Genomic DNA, 20394 nt, shown 5'->3' on the forward strand with positions numbered 1-20394 from the left:
TGAAAATAAAGAGACAATTCCATGTGGGAAATAAAGACATGCATACAATCAGACACAGAAGAGCAGAGACCGCAGGTTGCAGCAGGGGTTTGGGAAATGCAATGCTGTGCAACTTGCAGAATTTCCAAGTTATTTGGCGCTGCTGCCCCAGCCTGATTCTCACCAGCTCCTCATAGTGGAAGCTTTTATGTACTGGCTATCCCACCTTGCAGTCACTACTGGACAATCTCAGTAAAGAGAGTATTCATCCCTTTATAAGGTAAACAATCAAACAAAATGGTAAATATACCATCTCTTCCTAATACAATATTCTTCAAGGTATTATGCATTTTAGTAGAGAATCCTCCTAATAGAAAACCAAACAAGAAGAACAAATGCAATGTAACTAGTATCAAGCGTAGACAGAATTTCTGATCTGTCAGGACTCAGAGGTGAAGTTCTGCTGCCAAAGAGTTCTTTTCATTCCTCAGCATGTCAATGGAATCAGTCACTGACAGAGGCAGATATGAGGTATTGCAACAGGGAAAAGATTCTTCTGGGCAAATAGGATTAGGTCATCCTTCTGTGCCTGTTTGCAGTAGCACAATGAATTTGTTAAACATTAAAGCCAGGAATTTTCCAAAGCCAGTTTTAGACAGTTCACTGGTAAGAAAGCTACACGGCTAAAATGTTGACTGCTGTTCTAGTTTGGTCTGGTGTAGTCTGAAACCAAAAATTCCAGGGCATTAGCATCACTAGCTGGGATTGTAAGATCCAGGAGTATTTTCATCAACAATGTGAAGTACAGTACAGGAAGAGAGATTCCCTGGGGTCACCTCACCAGCTGAGCTAAAATTCTCTGGAGTTGTTCAGAGAAGTTTCAATCATTCACATAAAGGCAAACAGCTGTGCTTTTAAAGATTCTGGAAAAGAAAAAAAGCAACTACTAGAAAAGTGCACTCGTTAAAAGACCTTTATTTTGGTTGCATGGTTACAATTCATTTATTCTTACAGTTAGATTCTTCCCAAATAACATTTCATAGCTCACCATGTACACAGTGTATTCTCTATCATTCTGGTATGGAAGAACTTTATAAAATACAGATTAAGTGACTTTTTTCTGTACACTCTTCAGATTAGTTCATCAAGATAAGTAAAAAGGCAAATAGATTAATTGGCAAAAAAGTGGTTTTACATTTTTAATATATTAATACAAAATGGCACAAAAGGAAAAAGAGTAATTTTAAAAGTTATAAGCATCAAACTTTTTAAATGCTTTCAGTCAGATTTTAACTTAATTTCAAATACCAGTGTTGAACTTGGAATTGAACTTGTAGTCTTCTTTTCTTAAGCTATCACATACAACTTTGCACCTGTTCATGGAAACTAAATCACAGCAGTTTCAGAACAGTGACATTCAAGTGCAGCTAGGAAGTTGGGAATTTCTATTCTTCCCAGTAAGTCTATGAAGTCACAGACTAGAGCATATTTTCATCTAACCAAATTCACCCATGCACACTTCAGATGCAAAGACACCAGATGTGTGCAATAAAACACAGTATTTCTTAATGCAAGGACTGGAACAAAAAATTCACATAACTACATCATTCAACCTCCCTACCTTTCCAGAAGGCTTCCAGACATAACCATACTTGATGCCAGATACAGAGATAAATGGAACATTTAAAAGATTTCAAGCAAACTGAAGGCTTAATTCACAGGCTTCAGGTATAAAAGAGAGATCACATCAACTTCAGCAACCTATGTTTTATGTTTGAACCACCCATATCAAATGGGTAGGTGAATGTGATGGAAGGGAAAGAGAGAAGAAATATATTTCTAACTTAAAAATAAATTCTGAGATGCGAATTTGTTGCCTCAAGCAACAATTCAGGAGTTTGTTTTGGCAGCAACATTTAGCAATACCCCAAAAGATAATTACCCACCCTCTCAACACAAGTTATCATTACTTTGATTAGCCCCCTAAACCTTAAGATGTTTCATGTTTAAGTTAACGGAACAATTTATGATTTTGGCTGGTTTTTTTTCCGACAAGACAGCACCCATATCTGAGAGGCCAGGCAGCTATACTGATGGCAGTACTGAGAACATTATTTCTCAGGTTAAAACAAAAGGTCTTATTAAAAAAGTAAGTGTGATGAAGTACAGAACCACTATTTTACTCAGTTTCACAATGAGCAAACCATGACTATGAATTTCCTAATTTAAATACAAATTACAAAGCTTTCTCCAGAGACTTATCTTGCAATTAACCATATGACGACTCCAAGAAGCAACGCTCCAATAGCAAGTATAATAATGAGTATGCACATCTTCTTTCGGGATCTTTGCTGGCAAAAGAGAAAAAACAAAGTTGATTGAAAAGTGTACTACATCAGAACATCAGAAAACTATTCAGCTTTTATGGCCCTACTGCTTGTGCAATCTAACTAAATTGTGTCCTTACATATAAAGATGGTCTAGGGCATCTAAAGATGTTCAAGGGAAAAAAAAGCTATCTACATTACCTTATGGCTATATTATTCAAAAGAATTATTTCAGTGGTATTTTCTAGTACACATAATAAAATAATTAAAGAAAACACAGTAATGTAATGAATGGATGTAATCAGAACTCTGGGGGAAATAACATGAGCACAGGTGACAGCATAGAGAGGAAAATGGACAATCAAGTTGCACAACTGAGAAAGCAGAAATGGTCTGCTAGAAGAGAAAAACACTATTAGTGTATATACAGAAGGGAACAACAAACTACAATTTTGGGGTACATTCACAGTTATTTTGAAGGTGTTTTTGCCAAGTTTCTAAGGTAGAACTTGCTCTTAAAGAAAACAAACAAAAAAAAAAAAACAAACCAAAGAGACATGACTAGAGAACCACTTAAATAGATGTCACTACAATAAAGTCCAAATTATGAGCATATTGAGAACTTTCACATTTCCATACAGGTCTGTAACTGAGATACCAAAGAACTCAAGACCAGCAGCAGTCTTTTAGCCTTTATCTGAAGGGTATACAGTCTGAAGGTCTCCTTCACAGGATGGAAGGAAATTACCAAATGGGTTTCTCAGGCTCTTGCTGGTAGCCAAGGAATAACAACTCAGATCTTGGGATTCTAGGTGATAGTCCCAGAAGTAAAGCCAGCCTGTGCTGTACTTGGCAAAAGTTCTTCTGCCTGGGTGGTTTTGATGTTTTGGGGGTTTTAAAATTTTCCTCTCTGAAGAACAACATCTGTGTCAGTTCTTCATTGAAGCTGTCAGTTCTCTGACCAGTAATAGCCAGACCACCAAATTTCATAACAATTCTCTTCTTCTAGTTTTATTGTCTCATTGCCACTTCTCCCACCATCAGGCTAAGATTTCTTAATTTCATTGTTTTATTTGCTAGAACTCAATCAGCTTGCTGGAGTACCTTCTTCCTGTGTCCATTATCTCCTTACACCCACAATCTCTTCCTTTTGCATCCTGCTGACACCCCTCTTACCAGAAATGCATTGAAGTCAAACATTTCCCCTGTAATACTACTTAAGCAAGGCATGGTAAACTTATTTCAACATACAATTGATCATCCTTTCTACAAGTGCTGAAGCAGCCTGGCTTTGTCCTTATTGTTCTGCTGTGTGAATGCACTCCACAGGGCAGATGAGTGATACAGAGCTCATCCAACCACAAACAGGAGCTGTGGGGTATCAACAGCCTGGTCCCTCCCAGCACACCTGGGCCTCTAACACTTCCTTGAGGGGGTCAGGCCAGATACAATAGTTGCTGAAATTTTTCAGCACCTTGGAACAAGGATAAATTTTCAAGCAAAGAAAAGTTCAAATCCAAAGCAAACTACACAGTCCTTTCATCCAAATACAGAGCAACTCTGCAGTGTTTGGTGCCTCCTCCAAGACCCACTGAACAGAAGATTGTCAAGTCTTGATAACCTTCCTCTGAGATCAGAAGATCATTTCCTCCTCAAAATTAATTATGAAGATTTTAATTTTAAATTTCAACCAAAAAACTTACACCTCACACTGAAATTTTTGGCTGCTATTATTTTTTTTCCTGAATTTTTAAAGTATCAAAATAGGATTCATCAAACATACTTAATTTGACAATTAGTCCCACTGAGAATACACTTCAAGGATGCACCCTCTCCTACTTCTGAAATCAGCAGGCAGTCTTTCAGACATTCTGTCACTCATTTACTGCCCTAGCTACTACTAACACACATAAGAGGATTTCTAAAAAAAAAAGTCTAAGGACTAACTCTAACTTAAAGTGGAAGATTAATTACTAATACAATTATTTCTAATAAGTTCCAAAAATGTTATAAAAAATGGTATTTAAAGGTATTAAATGTCTTTTCAAAGAAGTTTCAAATATGTTTTTAGCATCAAAGTAGCAAGTAAAAAAAGCTGGATATATACAGCTTCAGGAAGATTTCAGACAGCAAAAGTTGGTACTAACTGGCCACTTCTTCAGAAGATTTTCCTGCCTATCTTCCCTACTCTTCCAGTGATCTCCAAAGGCTTGCTCTCCCATATACAGGAAACTTTAAGTTCTTGAATTATAAAAGTAAGAGTCTGTCTGTGTAAGGTTTTTTTCTGTTGGTTTTGGGATTTTTGTTTGTTTGTTTTAAGTAAAGGTGTAACTCCATGTGCTTTCATAGAATCTCAGAAGACACTAAAACAGTCTGGCTGGAAACAGCCTCACATGAAACCCAAAGCTTTCAGAAGTCACTGACTTATTTTATATTGACCGAGAAATACCATTGTAGTGCAAGATAAACCTTCATGTCTTCAAGCCTTGAGGAACTTGCTAGGCAAAATCTGAAGTACATAAGAAAGTGTAAGTCAGAACTACTGCAGGACAGTTTCACACAACTGGCATTACCTGGTAGTTCGCTGCTCTTGACAGCTGCTGGTTGGCTTGCTGCACGTGTACATCTGCATTTTCCACATTGGCTTCTATGCTGTCTTTGTTTTGAAAATACAGATTTCAAATTTTCATAAGTCATAACCCAGACAAAAGTTTGTAATGCTGAAATATATTTGAGAGCATATAAAAAGCTGCCCTGCCCCAAAATGCTGGTGTCTTGATCAGTATTCATCAGTGTATCTTGTATTATGAAAGGTTGACCCATCCTACACTTATGCCTGAGCTCATTCCAGAGCTGCCCTGACAATAATTGGCTGAATTCATGTCAGGTAACAGCTCTCCTGTTCTGCATGCAGGGCTAAAACTTTGATATCAGCTAAGGTAGAAATTTCCAGTACTTCTACCATTTTTTTTCCTTTTACTTGTCCTCCAACTTGCCACTGACTGCTCTCTGCTCAGATTAAAAGAAATCCTAAGGTTTATGAAACAGAGGCAATGAACCAAACAATACCCAAGAGGCATGATTCCAGTTTGGTGTTCTATCATATTGACACAGATTGTATTTTTTTCAGTAGAAAAACACAGACCAATTATGGGTCAAGGTGATTTAAAAAAGCCCTGAAAATATATTCTGGACATAGACAAGAGCATGGCTTAGCAGTTGATGCAGAAAATGGATTCTCCAATCACATTTTGTTAAAACAATAAACCTGTTTGCATGAAAGGCAAAGCATGACTCTCTGCTGAATCTGCACACTTAGATCCATTAGCAAAGACAGTAAAATGTCCCACATAAACTCTCATTTTATGTCCAAACAGTTCTAAAAACTACTTTAAAAACATTTTATACACATTAAAAATTACATGTCTTAAACTAGATTTTAAGCACTCTTTCTTAATGTATTCCCAGTCATCTCAGCCAGGCTACCCGTTATTAGGTTGTATCTGATTTGCTGGAGTATTGATAGTGTCATTAGAGGAATTTTTCCAGCAAAAGGAAATTCTACACTGCAGCTCTTCAGAGAAATGGAAAAATTTGAGGTAATATTTGAATTTGGCTTACCTATCACATCACCCTGTTCATGAATCATCATTCCTAGATCTTTAAAAATTTCATTGATGTCCATAATATCAGCCTGCAAAACGAAATCATTAATGTACATCACACATTTTAGCATCTATGTGCATTTAGATATAAATACTGTTCCTTCTCCTCCAGGGTGTGCATCCATGACTCATTATACTACAGGATAAAAAAATAACCCCTTAATGTGCTAATTTTGAAGGTTTTTCTGGTACTTTGAGACTGAGTTTAGGAAACCCTTACTTACAAAAGTTTAAATGAAATAGAAAATATCTGTATTTCCAGAAATGTAAAAAAAAAATCCACTTAAAAATGAACATGTTGAACAATACATTGGGAACGCATGTGAGGAGAGATATAATCTTGCTACATTTATACTCATTGTTTAAAATGGTTCTATAATATGACCATATTGGAAAAAAATTGTATGTACTTTTTCTTGTGATCACATGAGCACTCTTATTCCACAGCAAAACCACTGAAGTTAAACACAATAAATCAAAACATGGCTTTCATACAGTAGATTTCAAATGTACATTTACATCTAAAGACAATATTTGCAGTTTTGAAGGGAGAAACCACACCCACAGACAAACCCAAACACCTCAAGATTCATGTCTCCAATTAATACTCATGCTCCTCTAAAAATGCTATTTCTTTGGAACATCAAAAGCATGTTCTGCTGTAAAACCACTTATACTTACTTCAAGCTGCCTAATGGAAGATTCCCTCTCCTCGATAAGACGGAGGTCATCTTCTGTAATTTCTTCATCTTGTACTTGTGCTTGTGGTTGACTATCAGACAAAAAACACAAAACCAACACCCATGCAGAATTGAACACAATGAGAAATTATTCAGAAGGATAAAACTACGGTTAAATACATAGTACATTATTTTACATTATCAGTTAATAAAATGTGTGGTTTTACCCTTGTCTGTCCCTGGCTAACAGAAATGGTATGACCTTCACAGCTTTGCTGTAGCAGAGCTGCTAGAGCAGTGCTGCACAGAGCAGGTGACTGAAAATTCTAGGTATGAATACAAGGCCAAAGCTCCTTCTGAATTATCAACTGCAGAATTTACATCTATCTGAGCCACAAAAAATAATCTGAGAATAAGAAACAGTTCTTGAAGAATACGGAAGTAATGGGAGTTCCCAGTAAACACCGGGCCCTTATCACAACAAGCTGGACTCTTCTCCCCTAAGTTTGGGTCCCAGAAAACCCCAATGAGCTTAGGGGAGCTAAAGGACATGGCTGCAGCTGAAGTATCAGGAAAAAAAGGAGGGACATATTTTTCTCCCAATGTATGCCATCAAAGTGTCTTTATTCTAAACACCAAAAAAATCATGGGCAGCTTGCTTCCCTGAAAGCCGTTCATTATTCTGAGTTAGGATAAGGCATATTAAGTAATTCAACCTACCTGTCCCAAGAGACAAGTGTTCCTTCTTTGTAGTTATCTTCTGGAGCCCCACCCTACATGATCAGTGTTTAAAAATATAAATAATTATAGCCCTGAAAAGAGCACTGGCAGCATTTCTATAAGGAGTCAATACTGGGAGGTTTCTAGTAAGTCAAACTGCAACATGATTCAACAGGTTCTCATCCTGATTTTTCTTTATGTATGCATAAGGCTGAAATACGAGCAAAAGCATTCAGCTCAGTAACTGCCTTCTACAACTTACAACTACAGAACGTGTATTTGGCACAGAGTGAAAAGACAAAATTGATATACTGACAAGGAAAATCTGAAGCTACTCAGCACTTCTCCACCTTAATACTCCACTGAAATCTGGCAAGTCATTCTTCCCCAAAGGAAAAAAAATCTGTTGACATGTAAAGGTAGAGCAAAAGCATTTCAAAATCTACTACAAGTTGATTTTGCAAGATTACAGCATGAACACAGGGGCAGTTCATTCCTTTGTGTGACAAAGGAAAAGAAAAAGTAACAGTTGTCCAGGAAAGTTATTACAACTTAATGCAGCCTTTACTACAAAATCATATAGAACATGTTCTGCAGCGTTTAGACTCAGCTATAAGCTAAGTAGCACTGTGGAGGCAAATGTGACACAGAACACCACTAACACTGATGTAAAGAATATAGTGGCACATTTTCTCATACTTACAGACACCCGTGAGCTGGCTCTTACTCTGGCTACAAAGTCTTTTTCTTTCTCAGCAGCTTGCCTTTGGAGTCTTTGGAAATTTGTTAGTGCTGTGGTGAACTCTCCCACAAGACGGTCTTTCTGTATTTTTCTTTGACGCTGTAGGAGAAAAAGTTTTACCAAGTCAAATGAGCTCAGGCTTTTCAAGGCTTCACTATTTTCAGTCTGCTAAATACCAAGGCATATATACCCTTTCTTCTAAATTGGTATAAGGGAAGGCTGTCAACAAAACCATCTGCAATTCCATGGACAAACCTTCTTTCCTTCTGAGATCACATAACCACACAAATTAAGGCATTTAAAGAGGAAATCAATGTATTTATTTTCATTTAACACCTGGAAATGAGAAATGAGCAGTGATTAGAAAACTTCTACCTTCCTTATTATCTTATTATCTGCTAATAAAAAAATCTTCTGCTTTGGTGTGAAATATTTTGACACCAGGAATGCTAAAATATGCAGAGGTGACTGAATACAGAGGTGAGCAAGAGCGCAGAAAAGAAAGAACAGAGAACTTCATATGTTCTTTACATAAACTCTGTAAATACGTATTGAACTGAATCCAGAAGTGGGTTCAAATACCCCCTTAAGTGCTTCAGAACAGGTCCAGAAATACTAGTAACCTTTTAGGTTTGTGGGTTTTGTGTTGGTTTTTTTTTTTTTGGTTTTTTTTTTTTTGGTTTTTTTTTTTTTGGTTTTTTTTTTTTTGGTTTTTTTTTTTTTGGTTTTTTTTTTTTTTTAAGATGCACTAAAGGGAAGGGGAATATTGGGCACTCAGGAGAGCCTCCACCATGTTTTCCTAAATATATCCATTCATCAACCTTTACAAATATCTAAAAGGTCATTTGCCATTCATGAATCTGTTATTTATGCATTTCATTAAGAAATAGCTTTGATAAAAGAGTAAAATTAAACAGTAAAACATTTCACTGTGAACTTTTCAACTCCAAGATAAGCAAACAGAAAAAAACCCAACGAGCTAAAGACTCTTTGGCTGAACTAGAGGTTATATACCAAGCCCAAGTTTTAACACTGCTCTCAGAAGTTTACAGCTTGACAGGATGAGCACACATGGATCATGGCCTGCCACTTGAACTCAGTGTTTCAAGAATATTCACTTTCCCAAAGGCTCCTTAGGAACTACCCACAGACAGGCCAGCGGTTTAAGTGACAATAACCTGAATCCATGTTTTCTAGGATCCTGTTGTTCTTCCCTTATTTAAGTGACAGATTTTGCTAGGATAAGAAACCACAGGAGGGCAGACAGGACTATGCTAACCACAACAGCCACTTCACATGTTTCTGACTGAAAGATTTTACACAGGCCTCAGAAAGAAGGCTTATTTAATAACAGCTCCTGTCTAGTCTTCTTGAGAAAGGAAAAGCCTGTGACAAGACATAGCATATACTGATCTGAGTGATGCAGAACAGACATACTGTGATAATCAAATTATTCAGACAGTGAGTGAACAGTATTTTGGCACACAATTCCTTGACCCTGGAAGCACTCAGAGTGCTGGCAGAGTCAGATACAGCATCACTGTGATGGATTACAAAGTGTCCAGCTACCTGAAAAAGCAGAAAGGCACAGCACATTGCCTTGATTTCCACTACTTCAGTCACACTACATTCCTGACACATAAAAACAAGTTTGGGACAAGTCTGGACGGCTACAAAATATTCTTACATTTTAGTGTATTGTGCAAATGTGTTGACTAACTAACTAAACAGTGCTTTGAAAACGGAATAAAGGACTGAAGTGGCTCAAATACTTGACATGAGACAACATATTAGTCAAACAAGCCATGCTTTTTGGTTTTATACCTGTTCACTTGTGGCAGGCAAAGATCCAAACTCTTTAATGTATTTGTCAGTTTCTTTGGCAAGTTGGTTGGTGTACTGCTGCTTCTGTTGCCTAAAACCAAATGCAAATTTTCATTAGAGACCATCAGGTTACTTTGCTGAATTTCACTGATTCTCAAAAGAACATCAGTACTAAAAGCTTCTCTGAAGCACACAGAACCATCTTTAGTCTGTTCTTCGCTGTAAAGGCATGAAATCACGGATTCCAGGCAGGACAGGTATTGAAGAAGGTGTATTCTGCTTTGTGACAGCATAATTAATAATTATTCACTTTTTTTTTTTGCCCTTAGGTTTCCTCTATTTTATTTGTGTGCAGTAATACATTTGTAGTTATTATGAATACATAAATATACTTCTGCTATTACCACACAATCCTTTACCAATATTCACTTTTATTTTTTTCTGAAGCAACTCAAATTCTTAACTTACTTTGGCATCTTCCCCGCCCAGTATATATAAAAAGATTTTATCTGGAAAGCCATCGGCACCAATATTTAAAATAATCAACTCTTGGAAAGGCCAAATATTCGGACAAGTGAAAGACCAATAAAAACTCAAGCAAGTTTACTATATATACATCAATTATCCAAATTAGTCTGAAGCATGTCCTTAACAACAGTTATTGTACTGTTTAGGTGTGAATTTATGCCTTGTTGGGTTATTGCATCAACTGTGTATGTAAATTGCTCTTCACCTATTCCCAGTCCCAAGCAGAATAATCCCTGTGGATTGTACCTGACTAATGTTACGGGCCCTGAACTCAGGCTATTATGAAGAAATTTGGCTGTTCACCAAAATGAACATCACAACTTTGGTCAAACACACACCTCCCCCTACCAGTCAGTGGCCACAGCAAAGCATGAAACACACAAAAAATGCCAGGATGAGCACATGTTGCTTACATGCATTTGTGATGCTGAGATTAATGCGGTAAAGGAGTTTAATGAAAAAATCATACTGGTTCATAAGACCACGCAGGGAAGGAGAGAGCAGCTGCAGTGTCTCCTGGGGGCATATTAGAGAAAGTCTACCTTTAGGTGACTGAACTCCAGCAGAGCATCTGCCATGGAGTCTGATTTCACTTCTCTTATGTTACTATTTCTGGTAGGTAATGTCAACCCTTACTGTAGCTTTCATCACTAAAAACGACATTCCCCTTGCTCTCCCAGTATTCCACCTCACAAAAAACCCACTCCAATATATTCACTACCTTGTGACACTTCAAGCAGATTGGAAGCATTGACTGGAGTGGTGGAGGGGTGTGGGGGTATGTTTTTGAGCAGTGAATGATACTGCTTTCTGTTTGTGCCACTTTGCTAACAAACAGCACAGGTTTTATAGATGCTCTGATACTGCAGGCAATGTGCTTGGGCAAATCAGCTGATTTGAGTTTACAGTCTACCCTACTTTTAGAAAGCACATCTCAGCATCTAAGTTTCAAATCTTTCTCTATGCTCACCTTTCTCAAGGAAATCAAGTACTCTGCCTAACAGAAATCCACCTCATCACCTAAGAAGAGATAGTTTACGATGCAACGAAATGAAGTGTTATGATGTGAAGTACTCACAGCTGCTGCCTCAACTCAGGCGTGTCCTGTGGTGTTCCAAGCTGATGGAGTATTCTTTGTATTTCAGCAGCTGTTTGTGAAGAGGAAGAAAAATTTGAATGGGGCAGAGACAATTGCTATTCAGTTTAATGCATTTTTGCTTGACAATTCTAAAGCCATATAAATAAATTGACAGAAACAGATATGCGGGACTTTTTCAACCTACTACAAAGATCCCATTTGTAAGTCCCAGAACAACTAACGACTGAATGATTTTTGCCATGTCAAAGACAAAACATGAGGTTTCTTATGAAGGATAGGAATGTATTAAAATTTTTAGGTAGAAACAGGCAATTTAAAGATTAGTCAATGATTTCATTATAGTAAGTCTAAATTAGGAGTTTTATTATATTTTTTTAAATAAACAGCACCATTCTTATTCTGGTTTATTTTATATATATCATTTTGGAAGTCCATACGGAAGACTTCTATAACATTATCTTACACAAACATTTCAGAATCCATGCATCAATGAAGAGACAGCAATAAAGCATTCATGGGTTAACAGTACATAAAAAAGGAAATAAAACTCATGTGTCCAGGTTTAAATTGCAATTTTAAGCACCTTATGTTTTTAAGTCTGGCATACAAACTGCCAGTGATTTTTAAATGTATTTCATTAAACATATTAGTTTTGAACTGCAGGAAGCAACATATTGTTTGAGCCTTATTTTCAGCCTAATATATTTTACTGACATGTGAGAAAGCAAGGAGAAAAATGGACAGAAACTTAAAGGATAGGTAGTTTTTCACACTGCAAAACTTAGAGTTTCCCTGTATTTCTGTGGCTCTCCCTAGGCAGACTGGTTACCACATAGACAGATATGATACAATATTATGTGGGACCCTCACTTCATTAGCTCACTATCTATTTTTGTTTTTCCTAAACACAGTTAAAAATGCAGTAAATGACAACTCTACATAAGAAAAACATATTAAAAAAAGAGAGTACATTTCTATTCACTATGGAAGTGATCTGTAGGAAACAGGACTTCAGGTAAAATAAGAAAATAAGCTATGAGTTATGTTGACCAGTTAGGTAAAACTGCAATTCCTTAAAGCATTTTTATTAATAATATTAACTCTGATCTTTGCTTCATAGCACATTTCCAGTGAACGTTGTATAGATGATACTGGATTATCTACACTATTTTACAAAACATCCCAATGCTGACAACTGCTACAGCCAATACTTTGTATGCACACCCAGGTAATGAATGCATCAAAATGGGAAAGTTAGATTTACATGACGTAAAAAATCAAATACTTAAGGCAAGTGTTTCTGAGATAACTGAATGGCATAAACTACTAACAGAATTCCATTGGGGAGTAGCCCTGTAAGACGGGTTTCATGCAGCTTGTATTTCAATTGAACTGAAAAACAGCAAAACATGAGTGAAGATTTTTGATTTTGGCTGCTAAGGACCAGCCCTTCCCTGCCCCCTGCCTGCCGGGCCAGGCAGATTCCGCCTGCCCGCACTTCTCCTGGGCAGCTGCAGCTGCTCACACACACTGATTAACACGAACTCGGGGTAATTAAGCTTTTTTTTTTATGGCCAGTGTAATGCATTGTTTGAAAACAAACAAAAAGATAACTGGCTGGTGTTATCTTCAAAAATATGGAGTTTTAATATCTATAAAACTAATTAGGACACTACTTATCCTGTATTTGTTCCAAAGCGCCCTGCCTTCTGACTCCAGAGCTGAGGGGCTCGGTTATTCGCATGTATTTTTTAAAGGGAGACTAAAAAGAAAACCAAAACAGTATTTTTTTGCAAGGGGCTCTGCCTTCTGACTGCAGAGGCAAGGAGCGCGGTTACTCGCAGGGACTTTTAAAAGGGAGAGTAAAAAGGACACCCAGGCAGAAAGGAGTCGCGGTGTGTCCTAGCGCCACCTAGGGGTGCTTTATTTAACTGCAAGTGAAGAACACGCAGGTTTGTTTTAAACAAGAATTCCCCGAATCATGGCCTATACTTAAAATATTTGCATTCCAAGCTAATTGCATATTTATCCTACTTCTAAAGCTGAACAGAAGTAGATAAATGAGAGAAAATTAAAAGCCAACACTGCAAAATTGGTCGGATATACAATTCCAGAAGCTGAGTTCGTGGCAGTTCAGGTCTTCTGATTCAAAAATTTAGCATAAAATTAAAACACATTTTACCATGAAGTCTGTAAGTATGCATAAAAATAGCAAATTTCTAATAGGACTTCAAATCACAAGGGGAAAAAATTAGAGAAAAAAAAAATCCTAAGGACTGAAATAATAGCTTTTTTTTTTTTTTCTATGCTTCCTGTAATTCAGTATTTTCCAACTTAACCTTTTACAATAATGGGTATTATTGAAAAAAATAAATTGTTTATATGAAGCATAGCCAAAAATATTTTCATAGGAAAATGAAAATGCTTATTTGAATAAATAAATAGAAAAAAAATGCAGAGCAGACAAAGTAAATTTTGGCCAATAGCTTCAGCAGAACTCCAGAAGATGCGTCATGAAAAAGCAAAAAACAAGTTGGTGGGGCCAGTATAACAAAGGAAGTGGAGAAGCTGACTTTCCTGAAATCTTGATTTACAGTATATACCTACAGGTTGACGAGTTAAAGAAATCCAATCTTCGTACTCCTTTGTATTAATAGAAATATGCTGGCATGAATGCAGACTAAAACATACATTCTTTATAGTCTTCTAACTCTTTTGGTTTGGCTTGTTTATACTGATTTCTCACTGTAGCTACTTCTCATTCAAATATTTGATATATTATACATATAATCAAAAGCTACCTAAACTATCGACATTTAGTTTATATGTTAGTTTCATGAACAAAATTTTTAACAGGATTTAAGATATTACCATGGGGATCACAGAGGGAAAGGGTTTTCTTCCATCACATCCACACACAGATCTCACAGAACTGATTAAAAGCAATGCAACTTCTAGCTCTGCAACTTCTTAGATCATAGGATAATATCCCTTCTTTTCCTCAAGGGAAAAGCACGGTAGCCTCAGCATCTCCTACTAAAGGTTAGACTGCAGAAATACCTCTGCTTGCTCCTTCCACTGCTCCATTTGTGAAGCAAGTAGGGAGAAGAACCAAGCAGGCAATGAAGAGCAAAACTGCTGAAAACCTGGGATTACTCTTTGGAAAACAGAAGTTCCTCAATTCCTGATTTCACTGCTGATGGTTGTATTTATAAGGGTACTGCCTCCTTCCTTCATTTAACCAGCTTTTCAGCCCTGTGTAGGGAGTTCAGGCTGGCAGATCACAGCACACAGCATCTGCTCTGGTCCCCTCAGTCCATCAGTAATAGTTAAGTGTCCCAAAGGCTTAGGCCTAGATCACAAAGCCTAGCACTGCACTGCAAACATGCTCATAACAGTCAGGGACCCAAGATCACAGCACAGCTTTAACAGGTTCCTTAGGCAACTTTACTCTTTGTGGTTTTCCCTTCCCCAGTTTCCCAAACCTTCAAACATCCCAAGGAGTTCCAAAAGACAAGAGTAAAATCCCTCCTGTCCTGGACATTACCAATCCTGCAACAGAGACTGACTGGGTCTTGTGCATGATTTTAATTCATTTCAGTGCAAAGTCAGACACTGGCTCACGTGAGCATGTAGGCTCCTTGGCATACATAGGTGGCTGCTGGACTTTGCTCAGGAGCTGCACAAGGGCACACACCACGAGTGCATGCAGGCGTTCTTTACCAAAGTCACCGGCGTATGGCAACAGCCTGCAAACTCCTGCAGCCACTTCACACTGCACATCAGGGTACATGTTTGCATAGAATGGAAATCAGCAGATCTGTCAGGGCTCACACTGCACTGGCACGAACAGCACCTTGCCAGCTGTGGGCTGGCAATATAAGAAAGCAAGTCCACTTTGGAAATTGAGCAGAGCAGGAAGCAGAGTATATGACACCATGCAAGCAAAATGCATTTTTTCCCAAGAAACTGCTGTCTTGCATGCAAAGGAATTCCATTTTTTTCACTTGAAAATTAGTCTTGTCTTAGAAAGAGGCAATACCACGACATTGAGAAGACTTTTCATTTGTCTTTGCAGCCTTCCTGATCTAGATCTCACAATACACAACTACTAGCTGATAAAAGCTACTCAGCTTCTCTAAGGCTGGTCACGTGCTCAGAAACAGGTCAGACATGGTTAATGATGAGCCAGAGAAACAATTAAGACCTAACCTGACTGAATGAAGGGAAAATTATTCAAGAGTCAGCTCATGTTTATTTTTACAAAGCCAAACAGTGGTTCCATTTCTAGTCAGTGGAAGGCTCTTCCTCTAGCTAAGGAGAACACAAAAAGGACAGTAATAGTCTCTGATATAAAAGACCTTGTTTTCTCCACAAGAGTCATGGAAGTAGAGATAGTTGGAGTGGAAGTATTTACAATGTTTAACAAGTAGGAGTACTTGAGAAACATGTTCCTGGCTGATCTGTAATACATACAATTTTTTTCATAGATAAAACCATGTTTCACATATTGGATCACACAACTACCCTTGCTTTAGGCTGGCAAGCAAAGAAGTTTCCTCTCCTTCCTCCTCGTCTTGTTTTTCAGCCAGATTTGCAAAGCTGTTTCTTTACTACAAGCAAATCCATGTTGACATAACTGATGGTTCCGGTTTGAAATCAGAACATTAAAAGGTGGCATAGGAAATTTTAAACTTAAAATACAGACTCAAATAAATTAATGCAATGAAGACCAAAATGCAAACAACTTCTTTCCTCTATATCATGGGTGCAAATAATCTTAATCCTAAACTGTGAATTAGTAATAACTGTACAAGGTGTAACATCATAGCATTGCTGCAGTAGAAAAGGTAAAATAATCCCCACCCAAATCCTTCAGTAAAATCCTAATGCTTGAGAGGCAATGCACCAACTAAGAGAATGGAAAGGAAGAACAGAGTGGAGGCAACCTACCTTCTCTGGTAGGGCTGAGAAGTGTCCAAACACTGTTACTGATGTTCATATACAGCACAAGCCAAAGGAAACTGAGGAGGGTCTTATTTTGCAATGTTTACCAGCAACTCCAGCTACAGGAGAGAAGCTTTTTCAAGCTACCCACAATCAGCTGTCTTCCTACTTTAAACTCCATTCTATTTCACATTTGGAAAGCCAAACTTTAGAACCCCAAGTGGCCATGACCAAGCTTGTCGCAGCTTTACAGATGGAGAATGACATGTATCAACAACATAATCCTGAGAGTTCTAAAAAATATACCTCAATACAGAAGCATGAAACTGAGGGCAAATATGTTTAATGAGTGCTGCTTATTACCCCACTGCAGTAACTTCACTTCTTACGTGGATCATGCAAAACTGCTTTATAGCCATTCAGCAGTTGTTTCCTTCAGCTTCCTTCAGCCAGACCCACCACACTGCCCAGTTTCATGAAGCTATGGTCTAATGCTTCCACAGAAAATGTGGCATTCACTGGGTGTGCATGGAAGAAACACCAACAGCAACACAAGCAACAAACACTGAGGCACTGCACTGCAGAGGACAAGAACCAGACAAGCAGGAAGAGCAAGTACAATGAAACCTGCCTTACAAAACATCAAGGATTGGGACCTCACAGGAAGAAGGAGCAGAACAGCTCCTCCTGAATGCTAATTGTAATGGTCCCACCTATGTCACCATCCTGTACTTAAAAAGTGACAGACAGGGTTTTAGTTACTGTCTGAGGTTCACAGGGCTAAAACAACAGATATTTAAAGACAGTGCTTTTCAGTCACTTTCCTTATTCCTGAGCCAAAGGAGAATAAACAGAATCAGCAAAGTGCTCCTTTGTGTACATCTAATGCAACATTTGATTTGCTCCATGTGAGCCTTATGCTCCAGCTATGGCTTCATAAGGCAAATAAGCAGTGACTACAGCACCAGCACAGTCACCTTGCAGAAATGCTTTTCAAATATCTCACACGCACTGCGACCGGCTGGGTTACTATGAAGAAATCTCCTACTTCTTTCCAGCTGAACAAGTGAGTCAACAAACAGCACAGTTACAGATTAATTTGTGTGGAATTCAATAAACTTCAGAGTCCCTTCAGAGCAGGTTATTGGAACAAAAGAATTATTTGTTAAAATTACACCAGTTCAAACTGCTTTTGCCTGAGGACAACAGACTTCCCCAATTTATTAAAATCCAATTCCACGTGTTTTCCTTCTGCACTTCAGCTGAGGGTACTTGACTAAAAGTGAAGAGATGCTACAGAAAACATTCCTAGATCAAGGAAAATTAAGAGAAACACCTTTTACAAGGGCACCTAGTGACTGCACAAGGAGGAATGGCTTCATTCTGAAAGAGAGTAGGTTTACAGAAAAAAATCTCTACTTGTGAGGGTGATGGGGCACTGGAACAGGTTGACCAGAGAAGCTGTGGATGGACCATCTCTGGAAACCTTCACAACCACGTTGGATGGGGCTTTGAGCAACATGATACAGTGGGTGGCATCCCTACACATGGCCAGGGGTTGAAACAAGATGATCTCTAAGGTCCCTTTCAACCCGAGCCTTTCTATGACTCAGTGATTCTGATTTAGTTGCAATATCTTCATCAGATGTAAGCCTTTCGTGTAAGACCCTCTTTAAAGCTATTAATCTAGTTCACTTGCTCAAATTTTACATAAATCACAATGCCACAGTGCTGTCTTGCTAGCTGTACTTTAAGAAAGAGTGACAGTTTATCAGAGGAATCAAATCCAGGACACCAGTCAAAAGATACCAGCTTATACTAAAAAGCACCCCCAGCAACTAATCTAATTGGAATGAAATCCAAAAATTTCAATAATTTAAGTAATTTGCTTTATTCTGTCTTAACTCAGTGTGTAATACTGATTATTCTAAAACAGGAGAATGCATCAGCACAGAAAAACAGTAACTGATGTATGTAAGGGAAGGAGAAAATAAAGTGAGGATGGGCCTGAAGGTTGTCCTCTGAGCTCTAAGGACTAAAGACTCAGTAAGCTTGAAAGAGTGGGAAAACATCCAGTCTTGTAACAATTTCTTTATATTTTGTTACAGCTTCTGGCATTTCTAAATAGAATCATGCCCCAGAGTGACCAGGAACACCAGCAACAATGTCTCAAGTTCAGGATCTGCCCTAATTTTTTTCAGTGCTGTTGTAATTATTTCATTCTAGTGTACTCCCATCTATTATGGTCTTTCAAGGACAGAGTGAAGAGGGATTGAAGTATTGGCCTGTTCTTCTAATGTGGGTGTAGAACACATTAAATACACATTGTTAAAGTGCACAATAACTGATCATGAAATCAATTATTACAGCTCAGCCAAGGGGAAGTCATTAAATCAATCACTTTATGTTCTTATCCTAAAGTGCCCCTGGTAACTTCCTGAAACCCAGCAGTTTGAGCACTTTGCTAAAGAATACCAGTAGCTTATTAAATTATGACAATGAAGCATAATTCTGCAGTAAAAGTAACTCCACAAACACCATAACCCAACCCACTTCCAAGAAGGAAGTCTGGTTTTTAAGAAGCCAGCTCATTACTGCAGCAACCTCAGGAGCTGCCATGGAAGGAGACAGAACACACCACAGACTGGTCAACACAAGCAAGTAGCTGCTACTGCAGGGTCATTCCCAATCGATCACTAACCTGGGTTTATTCTAAGCCCTGACAGGTGTCCAGCCTCCAGCACAGCAGTTTTATAGCAGGTTTGACAGAGGGCTCTCTGTATAATCAAGCTGCCATGCAGTCTCCTGTCCACAAGGAGGAAAATCCAACAAAACTGAGCTGCAATAGGCATTTTAAGTACCTTAGAGAGGATCTGAAAAACAACTCTCTAGAGACAGGAAGAAGCATGAGGACTCTGGCCACATCCCTTCTCTGCTGCAAATGCAGGTTGTTTTGCAAAAGTTATATTGTCAAGGTGAGTCCAGTGCATTTATACTTGCTCCATCAACAAAAGCAACAGTTGCAGTAAAACTGTGGATGTCTTCACTGGACATCTTGCTATTTTTAATAATTGTAATGCAATGCAATACAATGTCAGTCAAGGAAAAACTCTCCCTTTTCTGCATATATTGACACAAACAGTGTGCTGGGGCATACATGGAAGACCCATTTTTTCAGTCTCTTCTGCTGCTAGCATAAATAAATCCCTTCCTCTTGTGCAGTGTCATCCAAATAAGACAAAGACAAACAAGACAAAACACAAAAATATTAAAAAACTTTCCAGATTCATAGACAAATCTGTGAGACATGCTTCCTTAAATGTGTATGCTATCTTACATAGAAAAAAGTCTTTAAGAACTGCATGGAAATGATTCAGGTTTTTTATTTTTATTTAGAGAAATAGTTTATTTCTACAAGAACTGTGAGCTTCATAATTTCACCTCATTGTAAAGACAAGCAATTAGAAAGACCCAAATTAACTAACTTTCTCCTCAATTTCTCAGCCTTGGAAGAAGTCCACAAAATGAAATGTGGAAGGATATAGTGGTGCTTAAAATCCCTAAATAGCCAGCCTTTTCCAGGTTTTATAGAAACTTAATTCTATATCCAAGAAATCTTCTGGACAACACCAACAATAATAATATAAAAATTGTTTCAACTGGTATGTTCCCACAAAGTTTAATCTGGTTAACAGCAGCTAATTGGAAATTTCTGACAATACCACAGTTAGAGGCCTTAATAAGCTCTACTGGGAGGCTGTTTTCTTTAGAACCACACCTGTACAAAACCGCACTTTATATATAGACAAAACAGAATTTTCTTTTCAGTGATTTCAACACCTCAGTGATCTCATTGACTTTCCATGTGCCCATCTTTTGTTCT

The 20394-nt window shown here is 37.9% G+C and overlaps 1 protein-coding gene across 4 annotated transcripts in view; it reads right to left on the reverse strand.

Moving 5' to 3' along the window:
- Positions 1-934: 934 nt before the first annotated feature.
- The window catches only part of STX7 (syntaxin 7), a 32059-nt gene continuing 12599 nt past the window's right edge, over positions 935-20394 (reverse strand). For all 4 annotated transcript variants that reach the window (XM_041423875.1, XM_041423877.1, XM_041423878.1 and 1 more), the window contains 8 exons: positions 11544-11613; positions 9938-10028; positions 8075-8212; positions 7372-7424; positions 6653-6743; positions 5928-6000; positions 4880-4962; positions 935-2330 (listed from right to left, as the gene is read on the reverse strand). In XM_041423875.1, coding sequence (XP_041279809.1) covers positions 2238-2330; positions 4880-4962; positions 5928-6000; positions 6653-6743; positions 7372-7424; positions 8075-8212; positions 9938-10028; positions 11544-11613 — 692 coding nt within the window. In that variant the 3' untranslated portion in view covers positions 935-2237. The remainder of the gene's footprint in view (positions 2331-4879; positions 4963-5927; positions 6001-6652; positions 6744-7371; positions 7425-8074; positions 8213-9937; positions 10029-11543; positions 11614-20394) is intronic.

The sequence above is a fragment of the Onychostruthus taczanowskii genome, unplaced genomic scaffold (genome assembly GCF_017590055.1).
Source record: "Onychostruthus taczanowskii isolate IOZ18803 unplaced genomic scaffold, ASM1759005v1 scaffold8, whole genome shotgun sequence".
Lineage (NCBI taxonomy): Eukaryota > Metazoa > Chordata > Aves > Passeriformes > Passeridae > Onychostruthus > Onychostruthus taczanowskii.